Raw genomic sequence first — 12,293 nt, forward strand, 5'->3', positions numbered from 1 at the left:
GTTTTGTATATTTATATGTTTGATTTACATTGATACATTTTACATTCTAATTAGTCAAAAACATGTTTGAAAAATTTTTGAAAACTTGTATTCTGAGCATTCCAATTTGGAATATAGTGTTGACCTGATGAAGATCTTGTTTAAGACCGAAAATGTTCGTCAATTTTTATATTAAATTTCATTACTGGACGTTAAAGGTTCTGTTGATTGTGCTTAGTAATTTGTTCCAGTTATTGAGAAGAAGATAATTTGTTAATGTCATTATAAATTTAAGCTTTCAATAATATTTTAAACTTTATTATTATTGTCAGTAAAGTTTTGGATATTAAAAATAGCAATTTTGCCCAGTCTTGAAGACAGACTCCACAAGTATCTTCACAGCTTCTACTGGTTAGTTGCTAAAAGAATATAAACATTCAGGTTGTTTTCCTGCATAAATTTTAAAGTTTGATGTATATAAAAAGTGTATAAAGTATCAAACACACAAAATGTTTACATCTGCACTTATTTGACTCTGAAGTAATATACTATTTAAATATATATTTGCTTTTGAATCCGACTAGAATTTTGTTAATTGTTGTTTGATGGGACAAAATGTGACAAGTTTTATAAACAACTCCTTCAAAACTGCTAACTTATCAAGTTTGACTTGGTTTCCACATATCCACTTATTGTTGAATTGAATGGCAATATACAATAATTTGAACCTTTTCAAAAACCAGACCAGATAGAGGCAGAACATTTCTATTCTCTTGCCATTTATATCTCACAACTCCTACAAATTTTGACGATTACTCTTGTATATAATCTGGCCAAATAAATAAATGCTTTTAGTTTTATAATGAATGTTGTTTTAGCACTTGTTTGCCAAATATTATTGTCTTGTATGGACTATGTACTGAATGTTGAATTTGATATTAGTAAATATAAATTTCAAATTCAATATCTCATTATCAGCAAAACAATTTCAACATCTCTGCATATTGATCTTTATTCTTGACAGAGGCAATTGACACAGTGTATTTTGTGATTGTCTTTTCACCTTTTCAAAAATAAATTTTCTCCATTTTGTTGTTTTGTCTTTTTAAGCAAAAAATTATCCTGGTTCTTGTTGATATTTTTACTTTTATCACTGCTACATACATATTTTTCTTGTGATTTCTGAAACTGAACAAGTTTTGACAAAGGTTCTCATTATATGATTTTGATAATGAAAATGGTGTATATGTTTCAAAATCATTATCTGCTTTACCTGTTTTTAGAGATAACTGCTGTATCATGCATCATCATCAGGGTTACATAAATCAAAATGTTTAAATTTTACTGTAATCCATATATGCACTTTTGGGAGTCACAGTCTATCTTACATATACAAAATATAGACCTTTCATCAATAAGAAACTAAAGCTACATTTGTAATTCTCATGATTTTGTTCAACATGAGAGGAGGATTATTCTTGAATCTACTGAAAGTCTAAGGGTCTTATAAGTTTGAACCAAACCAAATTATCTCACATATCTCACAGACACACTACAATTTGCAAAACATTAATAATAATAATAATAATAGCAGTTAATTTAGAAACATTAAAATTATATAAATCAATTAAGTTACATCTGGAATATGTATGACTAGAATAGAGCTAAAAAGCATGTTACTAATTAATACATTCAAACTATTGTACGCCAAATTTCTTATGGATTCTTTTCACTATCTACATTGATTATTTAGATTAAAAAAAAAAATTTAATTTAGATTTAAAAAAATAAACAATTATTAACAATAATTTTTAAAATTTACATTAAAGATTTTTATCTTTATAATATTGAAAGGCTATTAATTAGACATTGCTTAGATGCCTATTTATTATCTTCATAAATAAATCTGTCAAAACCAGATATTATTAATCAATGCCAAAAGATTGCTGTAATGCATTGGGCTATTTTCCATTACTATTAATAAGCAGAAAAATAGCCCAGTGCATTACAGCAATCGTTTGATATTGTTATCTTAAAAATATAATGTCATTTTTATAATGTCTAGCAGATACTTGATAGTTGCAGAAACATTATAGCATATTTTCTATCAATATATGCAATTTTAATGCACCTCTCAAATTGTAATTGATAAAAATCTGAAATGATTCAGGAATATAAATTTTACAAAATGATATTTTACAAAACCAAATAATAACAAATTAGTTGAACAGTTTTCACCATGCTAGCAAAATCGAATCAATTGAAATATTTATATCTGGGGATCAAGCATTGAAATCAATAAATTAAGATTAAACAGAAATATTCTTTCACATTATAACCAAATTCATTTTATATTTATAATCTGTAGTAATACAATGCAATATTGGTTTCAATTATAAATTTTTATAAAAATATATAATTAAATATCAATATAATATTCTTTCATTTATACAACAAAATAATAATTCTATCACAATAAAACTATTATAGCACTTGTTAGTTCTAAGTAAAATTTGCTATTGTTATCCTGATAACATAATTTACAGGCATATTTCACTAATGCAGTAGGATATATTTCAGATCATAACCATAAAGCCAATATTGTCTTAAATAGATCACAGTTTTTCTCATTTGTCAGTATATATAAAAGCCTAAAAATACAAGACACATTCACAAGAAAACTGGAAAAGTTCCATTAAAAGTCAGGAGGATATACAGTAGCATAGTAATTCTAAATACCTGAAACTTCCAAGTCAGAGACAACAGTAAGTGTAACTGGAATCACTGTTGATGCATGAGAACATACATTTTACATTCTAATTAGTCAAAAACATGTTTGAAAAATTTTTGAAAACTTGTATTCTGAGCATTCCAATTTGGAATATAGTGTTGACCTGATGAAGATCTTGTTTAAGACCGAAAATGTTCGTCAATTTTTATATTAAATTTCATTACTGGACGTTAAAGGTTCTGTTGATTGTGCTTAGTAATTTGTTCCAGTTATTGAGAAGAAGATAATTTGTTAATGTCATTATAAATTTAAGCTTTCAATAATATTTTAAACTTTATTATTATTGTCAGTAAAGTTTTGGATATTAAAAATAGCAATTTTGCCCAGTCTTGAAGACAGACTCCACAAGTATCTTCACAGCTTCTACTGGTTAGTTGCTAAAAGAATATAAACAAACATTCAGGTTGTTTTCCTGCATAAATTTTAAAGTTTGATGTATATAAAAAGTGTATAAAGTATCAAACACACAAAATGTTTACATCTGCACTTATTTGACTCTGAAGTAATATACTATTTAAATATATATTTGCTTTTGAATCCGACTAGAATTTTGTTAATTGTTGTTTGATGGGACAAAATGTGACAAGTTTTATAAACAACTCCTTCAAAACTGCTAACTTATCAAGTTTGACTTGGTTTCCACATATCCACTTATTGTTGAATTGAATGGCAATATACAATAATTTGAACCTTTTCAAAAACCAGACCAGATAGAGGCAGAACATTTCTATTCTCTTGCCATTTATATCTCACAACTCCTACAAATTTTGACGATTACTCTTGTATATAATCTGGCCAAATAAATAAATGCTTTTAGTTTTATAATGAATGTTGTTTTAGCACTTGTTTGCCAAATATTATTGTCTTGTATGGACTATGTACTGAATGTTGAATTTGATATTAGTAAATATAAATTTCAAATTCAATATCTCATTATCAGCAAAACAATTTCAACATCTCTGCATATTGATCTTTATTCTTGACAGAGGCAATTGACACAGTGTATTTTGTGATTGTCTTTTCACCTTTTCAAAAATAAATTTTCTCCATTTTGTTGTTTTGTCTTTTTAAGCAAAAAATTATCCTGGTTCTTGTTGATATTTTTACTTTTATCACTGCTACATACATATTTTTCTTGTGATTTCTGAAACTGAACAAGTTTTGACAAAGGTTCTCATTATATGATTTTGATAATGAAAATGGTGTANAAAAAATATATTACATACAAATGTACGAACAAATAAAAACCCAGCGAAGCAGGTCCTTGCAGCTAGTAATAAATAAAAAATTATTGTGAAACTCTTAAGAGTAGAACAAGTATTGAAAATAATAAAAATGAATATAACAGGAAAGAACCTGTTGGTCATTTTCTTGAATTAAATATGTTAACTTTTAAATTAATTTATCTAACTAAAATGTCAGAATTTGCAGCATGTCAATTGATTAAAGATTATAAATTAATGTGTATTTGTTATATCTTCATTTTAGCAAAATAAATCCTATTATTTATTGAAAAACAATATATATTTCTTTATTTTCAAACTTTTTCTTTTCTCTTTTAGATTTATTCATATGAAATAGTTTTATATGTTTTATAAGTTTTAATACATTCATATTAAAATTTAAATTACTATTTTTCATTTATTTAAAAAATTACTAACCTTCTTTTAACCGTAATATAATTGATGAATCAGATACTATGCTATAAAAGTAAGCTCCATTTTCTGAATCCCAAAACAATTCATCTTGTAACTGTTGAAGCTCAAGAGCCCATTCAATGCACCAGGGATCATAACAAGCTTCGTACAAATCAAGTAGAGCTCGAATTGTAAATGCATAATCTTCTAATACTCCAGGCACTGGTTTTGATCTTTAAATTATACACGAAAAAATGATTAAAATATATTTTAAAACATTTTAAAAATAAAATTACACCAATACGTACAACTGAACTACATTATCATATTCATCTCTATAAGCACTTCTTAACATACACCTTGCAGTTTTATCAAAGAGATAATTATATATAAACTTAGCAGCTTCTATTGCTTGAGTAGTATAATGCTGTTCTTGAAGAACCTGTCCAGCTTTGGAAAATCCAGATATCATCAAAGCTATATGACCATAAATAAAATAATTTATTTAATATGCAATATTTTTATTTCAAAAAGTGATATTTTGAAATACCATTCCACGAAGTAATAAATTTATCGTCCCGATGAGGTTTTGGCCTTTTCTGACGTACTTCATATAAAATTTCCTTTGACTGATCCAGTGCTTTTTTGACTACTTTTTCAGTTATATTAAAACTTTTTGCAATTTCCTCCTCAGAAGTTCTAATCATTAAGACATTTTTTCCTTTTAACTCATCATGTGGATCCTGAGAAAGTAAAGTGATTTGAAATGAATAAATGTTTTAAAAACTTATTAAATTTTTAAAAATAGTCAAGCATTCTATTTACTTTATAAGGATCAACATTGCCTTTGGGTAGAACATTGTAGTATTTACAAAAAATATCTGCTAAAGTTATGTTACAATTCTCATTTAGGGTTCGTCCCAGATGACTTTTAATTTCTTTTTGAGTCCAAATGCAAAATGCACCTTCTTTTTTATGGATTGCATTATGATCTGGCAAGGAATCAGCATCTTCTGCACTATAGAAGCCACCATTCTAAAAAAAAAGAATTAGCCTAATATAATCGTTAAATCATCATTTAAAGAATCCAATTATTTTTTCCTTTTGTAGTAATCTAAAACCTAATAAAGGAGATTTGAATTTTATCTTAGAGAATTAAGTTTACCTTGTTTCTTAAATCTCGTGAAACATAATTTAGAATATCACAGGCTATATCAGCTAATTTCTTTTCTTTGACAATCTGAAATGCTTCTAAATACGAAACAGCAAGTTGTCCTTGATCATAAAGCATTTTCTCAAAATGTGGTATGTGCCATTCTTGATCTGTTGAGTAACGATGAAATCCCTAATTAAATAAAATATTTCTGTTTTAATAAATTTACTTTATCAGTGATATTCAGATAACTGAAAAACTGCATTGAATTGAAGACACTAATTGAGAATTAAAATATAATTTTGAAATATGAGTAATATTTAGAAAAAAAAAATTAGTTTTATTTAAATCTATCTTTATTGAAATGACCCAGAAAAAAAAAGAGATAAAACATGCAACAAGGTCAGCATGAAAATAATATGTAATATTGTAACAAAATTGGCAATCTTATCAGGAACTAATACTGATGAATTTTGGAATTATTTAACTTTATCATTCTAGTTTCAAATTCCTCCCAAAAAGGTAAAGGATGTAACACTTATCGAAATTCAGAAATGATTACTGCTTAATTTTAAAAAGTTTAAAATGCAATAGTTGGTCTTATAAGAACTGCATTATCTAATCTGTAATCCATGAAGTAGGGAACCAAGCTTGTTGTAAGCTAGACAGAGAAGCTGAATCACTATAGCTTACACCAAGGGTGGGCAACCTTTTTTATAACATGGGCCAGAATAAATTTTACGCTTTTTCCGAGGGCCATAGTAGTTAATTGACACCTTGTGACCTGTAAATTTTTAGTCTGAAAATATGAAATAAATAAATAAAAAGAAATTAATTACTACAGTCGAACCCCCTATAACACTGTTGATTATTCCGTTTTATATGAATTCCATGTTGTATGAGTCACTTAGATTTTACAAATGCGTGTGCCGGGCTGTGAACGGCTCACCTATTTGTATAATCTAGATGACTTTAAACACAATAAAAACAGCACTATGTAGTTGGATACGACAAACATTATATTTTCTAATTGCATAGCTTTTGCACATAGATTTTCTTGATGGATGACGCGATGAGATATAAATAATTTAGAAAAATTCTGTTTTCCCATTCTTTGTTTGAATAAGGAAATGACTCCCTTATTTTTTCCTGTCATTGCTGTTACAACACTTCAGAAAATAATATTCAATTTAAACTAGACGAATTACATCGAAAAATATTTATTTATAATTTCTTCTAAACATCTCGCGGGCCGGATAGAAACTTTTCGCGGGCCGTAGCTGGCCCGCGGGCCGGGGGTTGCCCACCGTTGGCTTACACCATAATAAAACAGGCTTTTTCTTTTACACCAATCAAATTTTGTACAGACATTAATACCTTGTCTAACTCCCCACATCTTAAAATTAAATTATGGATTAAATTGTATCTCCATTTAACTGTTTTTACAACCAAAACTTATGACTCTTAAAATTATGCATGCTTGTACTGTAGATTAACTCTACATCTTCAATATGTATTGTAGAATATCCCACATTCAAAATAATCCACTTACATCTCAGGTTATCTATTCAAATTCCTTTTTAATTAAAGGTTAATGTTCACCCCTAATAAGTTAAACATTAGCTTATTAGAAGCTTTAGCTTTACATATAGGGTGTAAGGCAATTCTTGAGTTTTTTTTTTTCTTTGAATAAACATTCTATATGCCATCAAATAAGCAGAAAATCATATATCATTTCTGTGTGTTATGGATAATGTTGAATTTTCTTATTAAAATTTTTTAAAAAATAATTATAAGTGAACTAAAAATTAAGCACACACTGTTAATGAAATTCTTATGATTTAAAAAAATAATAATAAACTTAAGGAGAGTTATCTTTCTACAAATTAAAATCATTTTCATACTTGCTTACTCTGAAAACTAATATAGGCATTTCACATTTTTTTCTACTTGAACTAATCAAATATTTGATAGCAAGCATTCCCTTAGAACAGTTTATATTGATAACATTTTGAAAGTTAACCCTTCAAACAATTTTAAGTATCATAGAAAATTATAATAGAATACTTTATATTTTTACAATATTCATTATTAGACAAATGAATGTCTACATTGCTCAATTAGAATTGTTTAAAAAAATTTTTTTTTTAAATTATAATTCTAAAATTATTAGATGTATCTTTCCTTATTATCACTTAAATAACTAGAATTATAAATTCTTTCTACCTGACAAATATGATCATGAATTCCTCCTTTAGACATTTCTATCATTGTATGAAGACACATTTTCAAGGCTAATTTCCCTTCATTTGAATTGGGATTCAATTTATACAGCCGCAACAAAAAGTTAAAATTTACTGAAAAGTTTAAAGTAATAATAAATTAATAATTTATAAAAATAATTTTTATCATAAAAGATAATGTTATTTATATTTCTTTTATTAACAATTATTAATTAGCTCTAAATTAAAATATATTTTTATAAGCAACCTGACCATTTTCAAAAGAAATCGGATATGGCATTCCTATATTTTTCTTATAAATTTAATCTTAATTGTAATTTATCTTAATAAATGTGAAAATTTCTGAATATAATTAAAGTTCTCCAATATAACATACTAAAAATAAGCTATTATTAAATCAAATTATTTATTTATTGATCAATAAGTGAAAGACAAAAATTCTCAACTTATTGAATAAACAACTACAGTGGTGCCTCGTATAACATACTTAATCCGTTCCAGGTGCACGTCCGTTAAGTGAAACGTCCGTTATACGAAACGCATTTTCCCATAGAAATACATGTTAAAACATATAATTCGTTCCGCGGCATAAAATAACCGTACTGTACTATAAAAAAAAAATGAAAATGGAGCAGTCACCAATTATGCCGGGTAGTCAGATGTCGTGAGGAGGAGGTGGAGGAACACTTCTTTACACATTCATACAGATACAGACTTTTTACACATTGCAGAAGATCTCTTTTTATTGTTTTTAATCGGAGTCAGATTCAGGAGAGGCTACCAGAGCTTGCAGGGTCATCTCCTCTTGTTCCATCCTTTGTTTTTTGGCAGCTGGTTTCTTGAAAAACATGTCCAAGGTCGTCTATTTCTCTCTCTTCTTCAACACCTGTCGGAAATGATGGGCAAGGGTGTCATTGATCCTGTTGGCCTCAGCTCTGTTTGGATAATGAGTGTTGGTTAACTCCTGAACCTCTCCCCCATTTGACAAGGAACTTTTTGTCAACTTTCACTCCTTCTGATGATGTCTTACATTGTTTCAATTGAAATCACTTTTCTGTTTTTTTAGAAGCCATGATTTGCACAACACTTGAATAAATGTAAATACCTTGCACTGAGGTGATGTACATAATAAACAAGGGAGCAAGCCGAATCTCAACGGGAGCTCTGTACTTCAGATATACTAATAATATATTTTAATAATACTAATATATTATAAAAATAGCAGATTGTCATTGGCAACGGCAAAACGGTGGAAACATCATTCGCACTTGTTCGCAGTAAGACCATTGTTCACCTCACGTAACTGCCGAACGGAAAGTCTGTTGTTCAAAGCCAGTCCGTTGCTTGAGTCATGTAACGGCCAAACAGAAAGTTCATTGTTCAAGGTGTACGTTATACGAGGCACCACTGTATATGATTCTGGATTTAAAGATGTTATAGATGAAAGTAAAAAAAACATCAAACTGACTGGCAAAGATGAGAGCAATGAATCAATCTAGCCTGAAACAAAGAGGCCTGAAGAGCAGCTGTCATAGCAGGCATATCCTTATGGTTCAAGTACTATATAGTGATTTAGTTTCATTAGAAGATTCAAAACTGATTTAGTATGTAAAATCAAAAATTTATTCATTCATTTACAATGGCAATGTATCTTAGACAATAGATGCCTTTTCCTTCAGAAATATAAAGTAACTTCTAATAAGAAACACATTTCAAATGAAAAAAAAACTCTTTTTAAATTAAATATGACAAGAAAACAAAATACAGTTATTATTGTAAAATCATCAAAAAACTCAGAAATTTAAACATTTTATTTATTTGCTTTCACCAGTAATTGGTATATCTTTGTAGTTAGCCTCAGTGATCAGTTTGAGCAGTAATATGTCACAAATAAAAGATTATAAGTGATTTATTGTTGATAAAAGAAAATAATATAATGAAAAGTACAGATAAAAAAGAAAAGTGTAATACTAAATAAATTAAATTAAACTAAACTAAATAAATAAAATAATAATAAATTATTTCACATTTAAGCGTGAAAAGTCTTTGATAAATTGAAGTCACTTGTTAAAACCAGCCACATTTGAGATTTTGTTCAGTCTCTCTCAACCTTTGACAATCCTGAACAGGTACAATCTTGTGCTCCAGTTCCAGACGGTTCCAGAACAATGCCACTAACACAAACTACTAGCGAAATATTCCAGAAAGTTCCAGAATATTTTGATTGGAGAAAATTGTGGAAAATTTCCCCTTTATTACAGTTTGTGAAAGATGACATCTAGTGGGGATGAGACAATACTACTGCCACTACAGATGCTGTAACAGTGAGAGCAAGTGCAGCACATGGTGGCTGTACACATAGGAAATAAACCTGGTTCCTTTTTTTCTTTGAACTCAGATAACTTTTCCATAGTTCAACCTAAATTCACCAAACTCTGGCATTATATTCCAAAAACCAGCACCCAAAAATGTCAAAATACTGTTATTAAGTGTCAAAGAGGTAAAAGTTGACATTTCCATTTTTTGATTATATCTTATCTCAGAGTTAATTATATTTTCCAGAAATTACTTTATGCACATGCCAGGATTCCACTGAGCATTTTGACACCAAAATCATCAAACTCTGATGTGGGAATTGTTAGGATCTTAGAGTGTAAGATCTCTAATCACGAAATTCCCATTTAATATCTAACAAAGAATTTCAAAGTGGTTGATTATAATGGTCGGACTGGACTCTGGTCACATCCTGCTCATCTAACTGACCTGAACAAAAGGCATCCCTGAATCTCATGCCCACATGTAGGTGTAACCTGATCGGTCCCCAGTCAGGTTTTCGCACGTGCAAAAACAACTGACCCAACAGGAATTTTTTTAAAACTCTGAAATGAAACCACAAAAGTCATCCCAGAAGCCTGAGCTAGTTACTGCTCTTCCAAGCTCATTAGAAAATTGTAATATTAATTAAAAAATATATAAATTTCTACAGAGGATGTTCACACATTTTTAGAAAGGGTCTGCTTGCAATAAAATTAATGCTTTTTTATAAAAATATATAATTAAATATCAATATAATATTCTTTCATTTATACAACAAAATAATAATTCTATCACAATAAAACTATTATAGCACTTGTTAGTTCTAAGTAAAATTTGCTATTGTTATCCTGATAACATAATTTACAGGCATATTTCACTAANTTTTTATAAAAATATTTATTTCTTAAATGTTCTATCTGACAGACCTTTATCTGGATGATCAACTTATATTTAATTTTCAAGATATGAGTGCATTTCTTAAAATAAATAGTGATATTACTCCACACCTCTTCCACTGCTTTCCATAGTCAATCTACTGTTCTAGGTCTGCATTTAGAAAGAGCTCTTTTTAATAAGCTAACTGCACAGTAGTCCATTGGAGACATATCAGGGTTTTCTGAAGGACACAGTCAAAATGTAGTCAAAAGTAAGATATTGATACTAGTAGCTACTTTGTCATTTTTTCAAAAAATTTAGTAGTAAATTTGGATGTATGAATGATAGCCTTATCATAATGAGTTAATACTCTTTGAACGCTCTGTGATAAAGGGATGGTATTTCTTCTTTAAATATGGATATTAAAATATTATTTTAGTAATATGTAAATTGATTTTGACATTCTTATCAACTTTTCTTAACTTTAATTTTCCAATATATGAGATACCACCAATAATCAAGAAACATTACTAAAGCTTTCTTTGGATTGTAAAGTTGAAAATCTTTTTCTTCCCTTTTGAAATAGTAAACTGATAATTTTTTGTTACAACCATTTAAATAGATCTATGCTTCATCAATAGTCAAAATATAGTTCCATCTCTCATGGGCAAAATGATTTTCATAAAGCAATCTACATTGTGTTGTGTGTTCAGCAACTTAGGCAAAAGGCAGTAAACATAAATTTTTGATTTTTTTACAATTTATATCTTTGTTTATTATTGATACAGAGGTATTTATAGTTATAGAAATTGTTTTTTAAGTTACTGAATTTTCTTTTAAGACCAGAGATCTTACTTTTGAAATTGTCAAAGTAGTCAGGACATATCTTCTTTGCATATTTGTTTGGTGTTCTTCTACTGGTTAAAGCAATAAATGATGATTTTTTTCTTTATTATCAATAATATTGCTCATTTTACAGGTGGAAATGCCAATTTCATAGTTTTCACAAAGCTTTTTAATTATGAAGCAAGAATATTTCTCTTCAGGAAGAGCAAAAACAACTTTCAATCCAAAATTTGTGCACTCCATTTTGAAAGCAGACAATAGTAAATTACAGCAGACAATTGCTTATATTTCATATTATAACTTGTTTCCAGACATATTCTTTTGGATTATTTTACTGTTTTTCTAATATTTTTTAAAATCCTTCTAAAAATGTATAATACTCTATTTTTATGGAAAAATTTAACATTATACATTATTGTAAAGTTTAGAAAATAATAAACGGCCAAAGTTAT

At 28.2% G+C, this 12,293-nt stretch overlaps 1 protein-coding gene across 2 annotated transcripts in view; it reads right to left on the minus strand.

Annotated features, from left to right (window-relative positions):
• The window catches only part of LOC111613950 (spermatogenesis-associated protein 20-like), a 37,053-nt gene that overhangs the window by 3,572 nt on the left and 21,188 nt on the right, over positions 1 to 12,293 (minus strand). For both annotated transcript variants that reach the window (XM_023355298.1, XM_023355299.1), the window contains 6 exons: positions 7,787 to 7,917; positions 5,573 to 5,752; positions 5,233 to 5,442; positions 4,958 to 5,150; positions 4,716 to 4,884; positions 4,432 to 4,640 (listed from right to left, as the gene is read on the minus strand). In XM_023355298.1, coding sequence (XP_023211066.1) covers positions 4,432 to 4,640; positions 4,716 to 4,884; positions 4,958 to 5,150; positions 5,233 to 5,442; positions 5,573 to 5,752; positions 7,787 to 7,917 — 1,092 coding nt within the window. The remainder of the gene's footprint in view (positions 1 to 4,431; positions 4,641 to 4,715; positions 4,885 to 4,957; positions 5,151 to 5,232; positions 5,443 to 5,572; positions 5,753 to 7,786; positions 7,918 to 12,293) is intronic.

The sequence above is a fragment of the Centruroides sculpturatus genome, unplaced genomic scaffold (assembly GCF_000671375.1).
Source record: "Centruroides sculpturatus isolate CEXI.00-Female unplaced genomic scaffold, Cexi_2.0 scaffold2084, whole genome shotgun sequence".
In the NCBI taxonomy this organism is placed as follows: domain Eukaryota; kingdom Metazoa; phylum Arthropoda; class Arachnida; order Scorpiones; family Buthidae; genus Centruroides; species Centruroides sculpturatus.